Source organism: Neofelis nebulosa, chromosome 9, assembly GCF_028018385.1.
Source record: "Neofelis nebulosa isolate mNeoNeb1 chromosome 9, mNeoNeb1.pri, whole genome shotgun sequence".
NCBI lineage: Eukaryota > Metazoa > Chordata > Mammalia > Carnivora > Felidae > Neofelis > Neofelis nebulosa.
The window spans coordinates 125,533,123-125,549,724 of NC_080790.1; the positions used below are offsets into that span (position 1 = coordinate 125,533,123).

The 16,602-nt window shown below is 47.8% G+C and overlaps 1 protein-coding gene across 12 annotated transcripts in view; it reads left to right on the forward strand.

Annotated features, from left to right (window-relative positions):
• TTPAL (alpha tocopherol transfer protein like) overlaps nt 1-15,894 on the forward strand; it is a 36,132-nt gene extending 20,238 nt beyond the window's left edge. For 6 of the 12 annotated variants that reach the window (XM_058685720.1, XM_058685725.1, XM_058685721.1 and 3 more), the window contains 4 exons: nt 4,342-4,807; nt 7,150-7,343; nt 8,851-8,961; nt 11,581-15,894. In XM_058685720.1, the coding sequence (XP_058541703.1) occupies nt 4,357-4,807; nt 7,150-7,343; nt 8,851-8,961; nt 11,581-11,859 (1,035 nt within the window). In that variant the 5' untranslated portion in view covers nt 4,342-4,356 and the 3' untranslated portion in view covers nt 11,860-15,894. The other 6 variants (XM_058685717.1, XM_058685718.1, XM_058685727.1 and 3 more) reach the window with 6 other exon arrangements.
• The last annotated feature ends 708 nt before the right edge of the window (nt 15,895-16,602 follow it).

Here is a 16,602-nt window from a genome sequence, read left to right on the forward strand (position 1 = left end):
AAATTGTTGCTTATTGGAAATTCAAATTTAACTGAAAGTTTTGTATTTTATCCTAGAAGTGGTGGAGCCAGAGCAAGAGTCAAAACTTATGAGTCCCAGGCTCCCCCACTTTCCCTAAGAATCTGGGATCTGGCAGAAACTGCCATGCTTTTGTGGCCCTCGTGGATCAGTTCCTATCTCCCTAGAGCTCCTCTTGCCCCTGGGTTGGAGGAAGGAAGAGATTGTATAAGATCATCTCTTGTGTACACATTTGGGCTCTCAGTTCTCCCAGGCCACAGAATTTCTCTCTAGTAATGGTTTTGTGTCTTTTCCCACTTGAAAGAGTGACCCAGGATCTTTGTTTCAAAGCTGTAGTTGCATAAAATATATGTTGGTGGTGGTGGTTGGGGGTGGGGGTGGTGGTGGTGGTGATGGTGCTGGGGGTTTTAATGAACGGAGATGGGGCAGCAAAGCCTTTTTCAAGCTACCACTTTCTGAAGGGCTTTACGAGTCCCAAAGCAGGAAACAAACAATACTCAATAGGGATTTCAAAGCAAGAATCATGTTACAGATGAGGAAACTGAGGCCTGAGGTAACTCAACTTCAGACCGATGTCCTCTAGGCTGGCATCTCCCCCTTTGCAGCAGCCAGTCCTGAAGCAAGAATCCTGGCATGCTAATCTAAGAGGTCTGGGTTGGAAGCCCTTTACTTCACCAATTGCCAATTCCCTCTCCATGAAATACGGGGATTCCATAAATAGGATAATAAGACAATGGGTGTAAAACGCCAGCTACATGGAGGTATGTTCTCAGAAATGGCAGCTTCCTTCCTTCTTTCTTTGGGCCTCCCTGACCCCGACTGTACACCCAAAGCGGCTCAGGCTCCCTGACCCTGCCAACTAGCCTCTCCGCAGGACTGAGTCCTCCAGATCACAGACTTGGCCGCTAGGTGGGGACAGAGGGCCGGCACTGCGGCGGGACGATGCACATGCGCACTCACGGGCGGCGCCTCGCCTTCCCACGCCCCACGTACGTCACTTCCGGCGCGAGGGGCCGGGCCGGCCGGGAAGGGAGTGCGGGTCGGTTTTGTGTGCGCTGCCGGACGAGGCTCCCGCCGCCGATTGACCCGCGCTCCGCCCCGTAGCCGGGCCGGTGAGTGCCCGCGAGACCGCCCTTGTGTCATGGGGGTCGGGGAGAGGGACCCCTGAGAGGGAGGGGAAACCGGAAGTGAAGGGACCCGAGGAGAGAGACCCCAGGAAATGGGACACCTGGGGAAGGGGTGACAGCCGGAAGTGGGGGGCCTCAGAAGGTTGTCGTCGGGACGTGGGGTCTCTGGGGCTCCAGAAACGATGGCTTCCTGGCCTCCTCTTGGTGGGGTGGGGAGGAAGGCGATGGGTTCCAGGTGAGGAAGATTCCAGGCTTCACCGTAACAAATGGTGTTTGCACCCATCCATACGCCCATCCATCAGTTCATTCTGGAGACTGACTGAGTCCTGCTCTGAGCTTGACACTACCGAGGCCCTGGAGATTAAACAGGAAGCTCCAGGGGGAGGTAGAGCCCAGCGTGGGGCTAGACGCATCCCTGCTCTGCCTCACTAGGTGTGTACCCTCCAGCACATCACTTGACCTCATATCGTCCGCTAATATTTACAGAGCACCGTCATGTGCCAGGCTAGGCCTATAGCCTATGGACACTACAGTCTGTCTCCCAGGTAAGCACTGGATTGAGGTTACAGGCATCTGTTGGTGACTCCATGGAAACAGCCCAGGGTGGGTCCTGTGAACCAGGAATGTTGTTTCATTCCTCACTTAGCATTCCTCCGCCAAGCCGATTCCACTCATTCAGCAAATATTTATGGAGTGCAGATTATGTGTCTGACACTTTGTTAGGTGCTGGGTTTAGGGTGATGAACAAGACAGATAATGGATGCTGCCCACAAATTGCCTACGGTTATAACAGAGGGAGAATGCTATGCTAAAGAGCTGGTGGGGAGGCTCCTACCCTGGCCTGGAGTTGAAGAAGTCTTCCTGCTTCAAGCACCATCCTGTCTTCCCTGGGTTACTTCTGTAGCCTCTGAATGGTCTCTTTCTTTGCCTCTGTCCTTATCCCCTTACAATCCATTTGGGAGACAGCCAGGTGATCCTTTAAAATATAAATCAGATCACGTCAGTCCACTCAGATAGCCTCCACCAAACTCAATAACAAAGTTCTTAATGGCCCTCAAAGCCCTGTGCCTATGGGGCCCTCAGTACCTCTATAAATTCATCTGCTAATACTCTCCACCTGGCTCGTTTGGCTCTAGCCAGACTGGCCTCCTGTCTGTTCTTCGCAAAAGCCAGGTGTGTTCCTGCCTGTGGCTTTGCCCTTATTCTCCAGATACCTACATGGCTTGTTCCCTCATCTGCTTCGTTTTGCTCAAATGTCATTTGGGTGAGGACTTCTCTGACCATCCTATTTAAAATTGCAGCCCCAATTCTTCCCAGGTACCTCCAAGCCCCTTCCCTGCTTTACTCCTTATCATAACACTTTTGTCTGGTAGATTACACAGTTTATTTCACTTATAGTCTGCCTCTCCTGCTAGAATCTAAGTTCAACAAAGGCACTGTTTTTTTTTTGTTTTTTTTTTTGCTTGTTCACTAGTGTATCTCCAGTGCCTGGAGGAGAGCCTGGTACATAGGAAGTACTCAATATTTGTTGAGTGAATGAAGTGGCATTTAAGTGGGACTTAAGGATGAATGAGTATTAGGTGAAGAACTAGAGGAAAAGCATGCTGATCACAGAAAACAGGATGTGAACAAGACAAGAAAACCCAGCTTTGGAAGGGAGTAAAAGCAGCTGGGTGGGGCTGGAGGTTAGAATGCAAGGGACAGAGCGGGCAGACCTAACATTTAGGGGGAGTTACCTGGTCACCGCCCACATGAAGAGACCCCTGAGATGGTCCTTGCTTTCCTGGTTGAGCTTGGGAGTCAGGGATCGGTGGCAGTCTGTGGACAAGAGCTTGGGCTTTGGAACTGGGCAGCTGCTACCACCTTATTCCTGGAATATCTAAAAACAGCTGTTTTGTTTTTGTTTTTTATTCAATAAATGTATTAGTTCAGATCTTCCAAGAAGCAGACACCAGGATGAGGTGAGACAGGCAAGAAATGAATTGGAGGCAGTGCCTGTGAAGCATAAAAGGGAGGGGAACTGGAGAAGTCAGGGAGAGCCTTCAGACAATGATCCGAATCTACCCCCTGAGAGGGAGGTTTGGGTAGGAGGTCATGGACTGCAGTCCCACGGAAGTTTCGGCCAGGCTGATCAGGAGTCTTCAAGGCAAAGTTGCCTGTTAGAGGAAACCCGCGTTTCACTCAGTCACTGGCTGGGGACAGTCTGTGGAAAGTGTGGCATCTACCTGGATGGTGGGTCCAGAGGGCTGGCAGCTGGGGTCATTCATCAGTTATGCTCCATCCCAGTGGGAGAGTCCATCAGCATGGTTTCACGGCCATCAGGATAAGTCCTACGTGTATATGGTAGAAAAGTCAAATGGTACAGTAATAAGTCTCTCTCTTTAAATGTCCAGCTGTCCAGTACTGCTCCCTAGACAGAACCATTGATAACAGTTTTCTTGTATTTCCTTCCAGAAATTTTAGGTGCATTCACAAGTATATATGAATACATTTTTAAAATATAAATGAGATTATACCCATTATTCTGCATCTTGCTTTCCTTTCCGTAGTGTGTCATTTATAAAGGCCTGCTTAATTCCTTTTTATGAGTGAATAGTATCCCATTCTTATAATATTATTTAACCAGTCTCCAACTGGTATGCAGTTAAAATGTTTCCTATCTTTTCCCATTATAATTAGCACTTGAAGTGATCATCCTTGGGTGTCTGTTTTGCACACACATGCAAGTGTATGTCCTAGAAACGGGATGCTGGGCAACAGGTGTGTGGTTTTAAATTGTGGTCCGTATCGACAAGCTGCCCTCCGAAGAGGCTATGCCAGTTTATTCTCTGACCAACAGCAAGCATATCAGCAAAAATATCAAGTATTTTCACCAGTTTCAGACTTTTGATTCACATTTCCTTAATTATGAGTAGACTGAGCAACCATCCCTACATCTGTCAGCAAGGCCACGGTGTTTGGTGAGGAGTGTCCATGCCCTGCTGTAGCTGCCCGGGGGCCTCCGTGGAAATGTGGGCTTCGTTCAGTCTGGGGTTGGACCTGGGCACGTGGTTCAGATCAGTTCGTTGCCCCAGTTGAGAACCACTGCTCTGACAAAAGTGTGCCTGTGCCCCCCCCCCCCCCCCCCCATCGTGCTGCCCTGAAACAAGCAGGGCCGGGCTCTGTTAACTTGGCTTTGGGGTTGGTGTCTTGGCAGGGATCCTGGTAGCTAATGTCCGAAGAAAGCGACTCTCCGAGGACCAGCCCCTCTGTGGCCTCACTCTCGGAGAATGAGCTGCCGCCGCCGCCACCTCCCGAGCCCCCGGGCTATGTGTGCTCACTGACAGAAGAACTGGTCACCAAAGCCAGAGAAGAGCTGCAGGAGAAGCCAGAATGGAGACTTCGAGACGTGCAGGCCCTCCGTGACATGGTGCGGAAGGAGTGTCCGAACCTGAGCACGTCCCTGGATGACGCCTTCCTGCTGCGCTTCCTCCGAGCCCGCAAGTTTGATTACGACCGGGCCCTGCAGCTCCTGGTCAACTACCACAGCTGCCGGCGAAGCTGGCCCGAAGTCTTCAATAACCTGAAGCCCTCGGCTGTAAAGGATGTCCTTGCTTCTGGCTTCCTCACCGTGCTGCCCCACACCGACCCCCGCGGCTGCCATATCCTCTGCATCCGCCCAGGTATCGCCCTAGACTCTTCGGGCGCGTGCATCCCGGCCGCTTGCGATGTTGTGTGTCTGGCGCCCTCTCTCCCTTATATTTTCCTGTTTGTTTTCTCCCTGTCACAGCCAAAGCTCTTCTGATTACAAATGACAAAAAACTACTCAACCTGGCTTAGGAAAAAAAAAAAAAAAGGGAGGAGTTAGTCTAGAAAGACATGAGCATCCTGAGGAACCAGCGAGCTGAAGGTGTAGCTCTCACTGAGCCGGGGACCCCAGAACCAGGATCCAGTTCATTCCCCCATCGTGAACTAAGCCAGCCATTCTCCCTGTCCTGCCTGTGTCTTTCAGTCTGTGCATCTCTCTGGGCCACACGTTCCTGCTGTCCTGTGCATATCTTCTTCACCCTTCATTGTGTAGAGTGGCTTTTGCTTCCTCTGTGCACATGGTGAGATCTGGTATCGCTCCACGCACAGTCCCGGTTTCTAGCGATGGCAGTCTGGTGGGCTGAGAAGACTGCCTCGGTCACAGGGTACAAAGCAGGGCTGCCAGGAGCCCCCCGCCCCATCCCTCCTTTGTGAGTAGGTGAGGTAGACATCAGTGGGGGTGGGCAGTCCAGTCTGTCCACCCTGTGCCTCCTCCCGCCCCCTCCTTTCCTCTACTTTGTTAAGCCATCCATGGACTTTAGATTCTGTTTTCCATCTTAGCACTTTGTGGTATTAATCAGGACATCTCGTAACACTCCTCTTAAAAGGACGCCTGAAGGGGAATAGAGACCTCCCTGTGCCTTCCTCTGCCTTGAAGTTCCATGTCACCAGGTGCTTTGGTCATTTACCAAACCCTCTTTGGAGATTAAACCATCCTCTTGAGCCCTTAGTGTGTCCCAGGCACAGTGTTAACTGATTTATCTGCTATTTTAGACACTTGCCAAAACTGGGATTGTTTACCTTATTTTTTATTTTATTTTAAAATAAGCAATGCAGTGGAGATTTTAGGGCATCAGGAGCCCTAGGAGATTTTAGGGCATTGGGAGCCCTAGGAACCAGTCAGCTGTGGTTTTTTTTTAATTTTTTTTTTTTCTGCTACTCCTCTGTACTCAACTCATAAGGATATTACAAAACAGATTAGCACACTGATTTCACCTCTTTGCTTGCGTGGTTTCAACCCTTTGCTTGCGAGGTGGATTTTCCCGATGTGTCTAGAGCAGAGCTAGACCCTTCCCACCAATGCAACTTTTTAGGAGGAGGCATACACAGGAGGTTTTGTTGTCAACTGGCTATTAGCTTTGCCTTTTTATAAGCTCTTTTGGGACATATGTGACTGAAAAGGATGACATCCAGTTATGTAGAAGCAGCTCTAATTGGCAGCAACATTAAACAGCAAACTGGCACAGTTTTTGGACAAAGACTTTTTCCGTAGGAATGTTGCGCATATTTCATATCCCCTTGGTGGTGACAGTCACGTGGAGTTTTATCTTCTTAAGAAAAGGACACACCGGTCTTGGTGGGATTTTCTTGAGAATAGTGGTTAATAGTCAAAAGTTGTCATTTCCATCTTCTTCCCAGAGAAAGGAAGGACTCCTTAAATATATAGGGAATATTAAAGAAGCATCCAGAAAGGGGACTTTGCTCAAACCACAGCACTGGAAAGCTGTCTCTATCTCTGCCTCCCTTGGTACAGGCTTCAGTGTCAGGCCAGCTCTTGCCTCATGGGGCCCCTGAGTCTCTGGCTCCTGGCCTCACCACTACCGGAGGGAAGAGAGATCTTTTCTTTCCAAAGGGCCGAGGTCCCAGAATTGAGTCCCTTTGGCTCTGTTTGATCTGGCTTGGATCACATGCTGTGGCTAGGAGGAGGTAAGACCCGCATTGACCAAGCCCACCTCTGCAGTCAGGAGTCAGGTCAGTTTTACCAAACTGCCCGGATAGCATGGAAAGAGGTAGCTCAGGGTGGTGGTATAAAAATCTGGGGACACATCTGTTGGCAGAAGGCACAGATGTCCATTAAGGTTAGTGTTATTATCCCATTCTGCTGAGGAGATGTGGGCTCAGAATGAGGAAGTAACTCACCCAGGGTCACACAGCTAGTTAGTTGCAAACCCCTGGGTGTGTCTGACTTCAGAGCTGATGCTTTTAACCGCAGCACCCAATGGCATTTCCACTTCACAATGTGTTGCTGTATTTGGAATTAAGAACATCAGCTGTTGCTTAAGGCGTCCCATTTACTAACCTAAACAGAGTCAGGCCAGTAGAATATCTTTCTTTCTATCTTTAAACAAGAGTTCTAGCAAGGAGATCAACCTTAGCCTGTGAGTTACCTGTTTGTATTCATCTCTGTAACAATTCTGTCTGTTTCTTATGACCTCAGACAGATGGATACCGAGCAACTATCCAATTACCGAAAACATCCGAGCCATATACTTGACATTAGAAAAACTCATTCAGTCTGAAGAAACCCAGGTGAATGGAATTGTAATTCTTGCAGACTACAAAGGAGTGAGCTTATCAAAAGCATCTCACTTTGGCCCTTTTATAGCCAAAAAAGTGATTGGCATCCTTCAGGTATGGCCCTTGTCTGTTGTGTGCCTGCTCCATGATGGTTTTGGCTTTCCCCAGGGCCTGTCCGTTTACCACAGAGCCCACGTGCTACACAAACCCCACTTCTCCAATGACCTGAAAGATGCAAAAGCATTATGGGAAGAAATGTAGGTGCCCTATTTACCACACACTCTCGTCAGGTTCTCCAGTAGTTTCTGAGGTGCCTTCAATCTGGGCAAGATCAGCTTTAGGGCAAGAGCCCAAACAACCAGAGAAATGCTTTCTGCACGTTTTTTGAGGGGTTCTTTGCTCCAGAAGACAGAGGAGCACTTCGAACAAATGAAACTGAGAATCTGTGTTTCCGTCTGACTGCTAGAGCCTGTCCTGCCCTCTGGGACGTAGGGCCGGGGAGCCTGTTGGACTGTTTTGGACAGATGCTTTCACATTTCGCGTGTTCTGTATTTCAGAACACAAGCGCCGGGAACCGGAAAGTTCCTCCCATATGTGCACAGTGTTCAACGGTTTGCAGTGTGCTTTTATAGTCATTATCTCATTCAGTCCTACAGGGAGTCCTCTGAGATAGACAAGGCAAGAATTTGTGTTCCTTTTTAGTATACGTGCTGCCTAAGCGAGCACGAATTACTTTTCCTTTTAGGTGGATGGGGACCCCAAGCCCTCCCAGGCGTAGCCTGGCCTGAGTCTCCCAGCTGTAACAGTTTTGGCTCCTCATTCCCCCCGACTAGCTTGTGGGTGCAGTCTCTCGTGAGCTGTGGGGCACCAGACATATAACAGTTTCCTCTCCGAATCCCACAATGTGTGTAAGCCCCTACTGTTACCAGGCTGATTATTTCGACATCAGTGTTACATTTGGTCGTTATCAGAAATGTGAATTCTGGCGACGAGCTAATACTCTGGCTTTCCTGAGCTCCCACTCTTCTTTTGATCTACTGTGTAGATTCAAGTATCAGCATAATGAGTTTGGATCATATTTTCTAGTCTTGGAAGGTAATTTGGGGGAAAAAAAGTCCCAGGGTTAAATAAGTTTGGGAGGTACGGTGTAGCATGTCCCTTTCTTGTGAATGTGACTGTAAACATTTGCATGTGAACAGTGTCACATTTAAGGAAACTGTGTGACTCTGTGATCTGCTACTCTCAAACCTACCTACTGTGGAACCTTTTTTCCAATCACACCTAGTACTGTCCTGAGAAATACTCTTTGGGTGACACTGATCCTGAAGGTCTGATGTTTGCTACATTGATCCACAGGCTCTGGCCTTTTTATGCCCCCCCTCCACCCCTACAAGAGGAGCAGCTCTGCACTTATTTGCCTAAGTCTAGGTCCCAAGAGACTCTTTCTCTGAGGCTTGTCTTCCTGGCTAGACCCCACGTGGGCCATCTTTGATGAGGCCCTGAGAATCACACCAAACCAATTTGGGGGCCTAATGAAGAAGACTTAAATGAGAAAGGCAGACTGTGGAAACAGTCTGCAGGCACCCGACCTGTTCTAACACCTCCTTCCCTTCCCTCACAGGATGGCTTCCCCATTCGGATAAAAGCAGTCCATGTAGTGAATGAACCTCGAATATTTAAAGGCATTTTTGCCATCATAAAACCATTTCTGAAGGAGAAAATAGCAAACAGAGTAAGTGATGATTCTGTTAACTTGATACTTTAACTTTTTTTTTGTTTTTGCTCCTTTATTGGTGACATTGATAAACTTCTTTATTATTTTTGCCCTGGAGTGATTAATTTGGAAAGTACAGAGTTACAGATAAACTAAATGAACAGTCCTTTCTGTGAGAAGAAGATAAAATTAATCAGAATATTTGGCAGTGGAGAGAGCAGAGTGGGATTGGTATCATAAGAGCTTCTCTGCTCTGTAGTCATTTAGACTTTTTAATATCCTGGCCTGGGCACTGCGAACCAACATTGTATTTTGTGTGCAAGAGGGCATGGAAAAGCGTAGTATCAGGCAGATAGTTGAAAAGTTATGGCGATTTCTTACTACAGCTTCTTGGGCTTTAAAAACGCTATTTTAGGGGCACCTGGGTGGCTCAGTCGGTTGAGCGGCCGACTTCAGCTCAGGTCATGATCTCACGGCCCGTGAGTTCAAGTCCCGTGTCAGGCTCTGTGCTGACAGCTCAGAGCCTGGAGTCTGTTTCAGATTCTGTGTCTCCCTGTCTCTGACCCTCCCCCGTTCATGCTCTGTCTCTCTCTGTCTCAAAAATAAAATAAACATTAAGAAAAAAAAATTTTTTAAAAACCAAAAAAACGCTATTTTCAAGGCCTCCCATTTACCTGATTTGTTGTCTTGCTATATCAAGTTTGTGGAATAATTCAAGGTTTATGAGATTTGTGAGTTGTAGCTTACCTGTTATTTAACAAAGGATAGATGGTTCTGACCTAGAAGAGCCACGTCTTCTCCCTCAGCCTCTCTGAGGACTGCAATTAAATGTGGTCCGTATTTTTCTCCTTCTTCCCCAGGCCTATGAATATTATGGTCCCTCCAAAGATGGTCTTGAATTTGTACTCTTTTTCTGTTTTTTATTTAAAAAAAAATTCTTTTTTTTTTTTTTTTTTTTTACATTTAGTCATTTTTGAGAGACAGAGACACAGCACAAGTGGGGGAGGGGCAGAGAGAGGAGGAGACACAGAATCCAAAGCAGGCTCCAGGCTCTGAGCTGTCAGCACAGAGGCCAACACGGGGCTCGAAATCATGAGCTGTGAGATCATGACCTGAGCTGAAGTCGGATGCCTAACCAACTGAGCCACCCAGGCGCCCCATGTACTCTTTTTCAAAGAGGAAACACATAGAGATAGAATCTCAGGGTTGCAGGAGAAGGAATTTAAAATCCAGACAAGGGGGCACCTCACTGGCTCAGTCAGTAGAACATGCAACTCTTGAATCTTGGGGTTAGAGGTTCCAGCCCCATGTCGAGTGTAGAGATTACTTAAAAATAAAATTTTAAATAATAGTAATAATAAAATAAAATCCAGATTCCGGGACCTTTTTCCTGAAGATTTTAACTCCAGTTTAGGGGTGAAGCCCAAGAGTCTGTGTTTTTAAACTCTACTTAAGGTAATTCTGATGCACAGTTTGGCTTGAGAATTGCTAACTTAGTAGCATCCCTGCCTAGTACCTGGAGATACTGTTTGGAACCTTTTTTTTTTTTTTTTATTCTATTTAAAAATTTTTTTTAAATGTGTATTCATTTTTGAGACACAGAGCACGAGCGGGAGAGGGGCAGAGAGGGAGGGAGACACAGAATCCAAAGTGGGCTCCAATCTGTCAGCACAGAGCCCGACACGGGGCTCGAACTCACAAACTGTGAAATCATGACCTGAGCCAAAGTCAGATGCTTAACCAACTGAGCCACCCAGGCACCCCAGGCTGCCAAAGCAGCCTTTGGAAGAGGCCTTTTATATCTATGAAATGACCGTATCTGTGGTCCATTATCCTGTTCATTTCATCCTTCATATGCTCATTCACTCATTCAAAAATATGTATCACTTAACTACTATGTACAAGTATGTTCTAGATGAGCAATATATAGACCAAAATCTCTGCCCCCTGGGAACCTTGCATTCTAGAGAGAGACACGGACAGCGGATGTGTATTACCTAGTATTAAAATGTGGTAAGTGCTATGGAGAAAAATTCAGCAGAGAAATGGGATAGTACAGAACGGGGGCAAGGGGTTGTAGCCTTCAACAGGGTGGTTAGAGGTGGCATCGCTGAGAAGCTGGCCTTGAGCAAAGACCTGAGGGAGTGAGCATAAAGATAAGAGAATCAGCAGTGGCACTGCCCTGAGGTGGGAGCACATCCGCAGAGGGAGGAAGGAGACAGAGGAGCAGCAAGGGCGAGACTATGCCAGGCCCTGTGGGCGTGAGGTGGGAGCGTTGGCAGGTTGTACAAAGAGGAGCGGCACCGTCCAGCACTGAGAAGAGCTGAGATTGTAGGACAGGCTGTGAGTAGGAAGACCAGGTCAGAAGCTATCGTGGGAACCCAGGGGAGAAGCCCTAGCGGCATGGTTCCAAAGGGGTCGAATCTCGGATATATTTTGAAGGGCCAGCCAACAGTGCGTGGGTTATAAGGAAGGGAATTAAGGGTCCTTGGGCTTTTTGAGGAACTGGAAGGGCGAAGTTGCCGTCAACTGTTCCTTTATAAGGTCAGCAGATGTCTGAGCGCCTACCTATCCTGCAGGCCACCGATCCTGATTAACCTGAGGACACGTGTGTTTCCATCTCATCCCCCCCTTTAGTTTTTCCTCCACGGGTCTGACCTGAACTCTCTCCACACAAACCTTCCAAGAAGCATCCTCCCCAAGGAGTATGGGGGCACGGCTGGAGAGCTAGACACCACCGCCTGGAACGCGGTGCTGCTGGCCTCGGAGGAGGACTTTGTGAGAGAGTTCTGCCAACCTGTTCCCGTCTGTGACAGCATCCTGGGCCAGGCCCTGCCGCCCGAGGGGCTAAGCTCAGACGCGCAGTGTGATGATTCCCTGCGGGCTGTGAAGTCACAGCTATACTCCTGCTATTAGCCAGTCCTCTGTGAGTGCCACCATCTTTAAATCCTTGCCTTTTGCTTTGGAGAGGCACAAGGAGAATTTGAGGTGCCACGGAGTCAGTCTTGCTCCTTGTCATTGAATTGCATCCTGTGGGGCTCTGAGGCTGAGCCACGGGGTAAGCCATTGGTTACTTGAATTAATCCACGGAAGACACGGAAAATGTCCTCAGTGATTCCCAAATGTTTGGAATCTCGGTTTGCAACCATTAATCTGGAAGCTGTATCTGGTTCTTACAGATGTCGGAACAAGAAAAACCAGGACCAAAGTCACTTTGGTCCCACATTCAGGAGAAAACAACCTGACTGGCCAGTGGCGACACGCCTGTGAAATAACTTGGCCGAGCCTACCAGGTGGCCACACGTGAGACTTTGGGAATTTGTCTTTCGCATGAACCCTAACTAAAGACCTCTGTTGCTCATCGTGAAATTTCTAGTTTGAGGTCCAGACCCCAGCTGCCATCACCGGGTTTGGAAAGCACCTTTAACTCAATCGTGGGAGCATCAGGACATAAGCAGCACTTCATGATCAAATTTGGGAGCAAGACTTCAAAGCACCTCTGGGATTCACTGGTTGACTCTTGCAATAGAAACTGAAGTTTTCCCAAACCCATAAAGCCTTAGCCCTGGTTCTCAACAGAATCATACAGGATCCTAGAGGTATATGATTTTACTCAACCTGAAACACTGGATGTGAGGCCTGAGTAGCTAAAAGAATTCTGGCCCAAGAATTAAGAGACCAGGGCTCCAGCCCCAGATGTGTGACTGTAGACAAGACCTGGGCCTCTGTGGGCCTCACCTTTCTCATCTGTAAAATAAGGCTGGATGAAATGATGCCTAGGGCTTTGGCATGACATTCTGGGATTTGGTTTAGTTACTGAATGTTAGATGTTGGCTTTCTGCCTAGAAAAATTGGTTTTCTTGCCTCTAGATGCAAGTGGTTGGATCTTGTTTTGTGGTACATCTGGGCCTCTCCAAGAGGCGTATGTCACCATCTGGCCCTGCCTTTAAGGAAACTAGTATGTATATTCTTGGGACCTGGCGATAACGAACTTCCTTCTTGTAGGGAGGATTAAACTTGAAAAGGGCAGGTGAGATGACCAGGGTTTGTATGAATTCCTTCTATCCCTGAGGCTCCGGTGGTACCTTGTAAACCTGGCAGTGGGGAATGGTTAAATGACTTGAGTGGGATTCTTAAATTTTGGTCTCTGGAAATGATTGCAAGGGCAGGTTATTGCTGGATCACTTCTGGGGCCCCCACCCTCGCAGACCGTCTTGAGTCTCTGCCTCTGGTGTGGGTGGACAGACCTTATCCAGCGAGACTGAATGTTAGTTCTGCGTTTCAGCACTTTAGACCTTTTCTGTCAAAAATTTAGCCTTAGCCCACGCATCAAATTAAGTGGTTCATTTGGTGGCTTTTGACCTATTTTCTTTTGTATTCATTCCTTGAAAGTCATGGCGTTAAAAAGTGACGAGTACTGTGTGTTGTGTAAGTACCTTCTCCATGCATTTACTAGACCACCAGGCAAGGGGGACAGCTCAGTTAGGTAGAGAACGGTACTCTGAAATGCAAAGGCCAGTCTATTGTTAATAAGCTCTTCATCTGTATAGTACTGTTTAAAATGTCTGGAGAAGTTGGTGGTGGAAATTATTCACCTCATTAGTGCCAATTCCAGAGAAAGATCCTTTCACCATAGATACTAACCCTGAATCCTCGTGGGACCTGGCATAGCTGGAAATACCCAAGTGCATACCCCTGACAGCCTCCGGTTCCATCTGCTGATGACAGTGTGACCAGCATTGCTGAAAAGATCAAAATAGCACAAGTAGGATGACTAAAGTAGATGGTTCAGAACCCAACTGCTTGGAGGTGGGAATTGGTTAGAGGCTTTCTCACATCTCAAAGAGGAAAGAGTTTAAAAAACAAAACCAACAGCAAGCTACAATGAAGGACAAATGAACCATTTGGCCCCACCAGGTTTCCAAAGTTTAAACTCTGTATTGCATTCCTGGCCGGTTCTGCCCGTGTCTGTTTGACTGCAGAAGTTTACATGTATTTAAGCTCACCTGGACAAGTATGTCAGAGACCAGGATGCTGCCCGTTTCCGAGGCCTCTCCAGTTGGACCAAGGAGCTGTTGCATTCAGCTTCTGAAAGGAGTCAGAGCTAAGATCTGTCTGCCTTCTGCAGCTTCAAAGAGAGATCAAATAGCTTTGACACCTCAGGAGGTTTGAACCAAGCTGTGAAACTGGGACTGCTTGGGTGAAAATCAAGGCAGTTTCTGTGTGGCTTCGCCAGGCATTTGTGTAAAGTTTCCCTAGCAGGGTGAGGGAACAACCAAGGGAGCACCCAGTGAGCCTGACTCGGTAGTGGGGGTACACTGATGGGCCAAATGAGGGAGCATCCGGAGACCTGGGAGTGTCTTCCTTCAGGGAAAAATTCTGGCCCATTTCACCAACACCTGAAAAGTAACTTTTCCCCAAATTCAGGGCACTGTGGTATAGAAAAGGGAAAGGAATGGTGTATCAGGAGACCCGAGTAATGGCTTTATGTTACCGTGGCCTTGGATGAGCCACTGAACACCCCTGAATCACATGATAAAAAGGATCTACACTCGGCTCAGAACCCTCTGTTTTCGGCATCAATTGGCTTTACTGCTACAGGGACATTGTACTCTGCCTTTTGGAGGCCTTTACTGCCTCCCCCCTCCTCCCCTGCCAATCTGGGTTACTTTATAGGAAATGTAGGTCTGAATGAATCGACATCTGAAGCTGTCGATGCCAAATGACTCTGTAAACTTAGGTAAGATGGGGGTCTTCTTCCTCTTCTTATACAGAATCTGGAAAATTGTGTCTCTTCCTGGAATCCTATTCTGCCTTCACAGGGGGAGGCTGGAAGAAAGCTACGGAAACAACTGTGCACACCTCTGGCTTCTCTGGAGTTTATTTGCTTTTGGCAGAAGTGGCTTTAGCGTCCCCAGACTTCATCTTGCTTTTACAAGGAGCCACATGTCCTTAGAGGTTTACAAACACTTCGGCTTGTTAAGATACTACATTTCTGCCAGAGAGAGAGGACAGCAAGAGGTATTGTCCCTGAACTCCCGTAAGATACTGAGCCTTTCTGAATTCTCCCTGGGTGGGCAGTTTCTTTAAATGCCACGGGATTCTCAAGGTCAGGCATGAGATTACTTTTTCATTTGGGGAGGCAAAACCTGTAGTACTGTTGTGGCATTATTAGAATACTTCATTTTAAAGTGTTCAGCTTTTAAGGTTTTCTCCCGAAGCCCCCTCTTCCATTTAGGAAGTGAAGTGTTAACCAAGGTCATGGTGTAAGTGTGGCTGTTCTGTGGCCTGAGATATGTGGAGACACCAAACAGAAACCTCTCAGCTGTTCGGGAAAGATGTCCGTTCTGGTGATGCCTCTCAGTGTGGGGATCTGGTAATTTCATAAATCCATAAATCCAAAGTAAATTCCTTCCTATTCTCCCGACTCAGCAATGGTTTGCTTGACAGGCCAAGTAACGGGCGTCATCAGATCCAAATTCCTCCTTAACAGATCTGGTTCCACAGGAAGGCCCGGTGTGGCTCACGGATGGAGATGCTAGTGATGAATTCACCGTTTGACGGCTGCTTTTCCTTTGGTCTCCCTGGCCAGCATGTTTAGCTGGGCAGAAACTCAGCTGCCAGTGGGGATTCTTGTGGATTCGCTTACAGCTCATGGCAGTGGAATACCCGCAACCTCTCTCCGACACCACTCCGACAGGGCCGGAAGGTGGGCTAATTTTCTGACCAGACTAGGGCACCGTTTCAGCCGCTGGTCACATTCCTCGCTTCAAACTGAAATTCAGTTTAGCTTTGAGTGTATGGACACGTGGTGGAGGATTCATCTACTTCAGTGTTTGTTCTGACCAAAAAGTTTATTTTTCTAGTGCATTTTCTAAGTCAAAGTGGTGAAAACATGTAACTTTAGTATGCATGACTGGGTCTGAAACAATAAAAAATCCCCGTAGGTTATGCGTGGAGTCCTTCTGTGACAATGACAGCTCCGACAGAGGTTCTGAAGTTTTGTGATTCACGGTACATGGCGGCTTGGGCAGAGCCTCCCTCCACGTCAGATAGGGAGAGGCCCTGTGGCAACACCATGCACCTGTAGACCTGGGGCTGGCCACCTCCGAAGATTGTGCGCACTTAGAAGACCCCAGCATATACAGAGAATGCTGCTCACTGCACACAATGGTAGAGACGACATGCAAATGTTTCAGTTCTTAAGGCCCAGCTGTACTTTCTGGAGGGGGCTCAGATTCTTCCAGGGATAGCTAACAGTTCCTGGTGCCAGTGAGCACTGGGCATCCATTACGTTAAGTGTTTCACATAGATAACTTCATTGAACCTTTAAGCGTACTTAAGTAATAGTACTGCCAGGTACAGAGAAGGAGGTACAGAGGGAGGGAAACGAGGTACAGAGAAGTTAAGCAGCTTGCCCAAGGACACACAGCAAGTCAAGTAGTGGAGCTGGGTTTCAAAACCAGGTAGTCAGACTGGAGCCCAGTTTCTCTTGATGGTTAGAGCCAGGCCGTGTGTGCCTTTTACTGTCTGATCCGATGATTCGAAATACTCTCCTGTTTCAAGTATGATCCTGGGCTGCTTCAACATGCTGACATTATTTATGCTTATGTATAATTCAGCCCTCACGTGTACAATTCACTGGAGTCTTGAGTAATA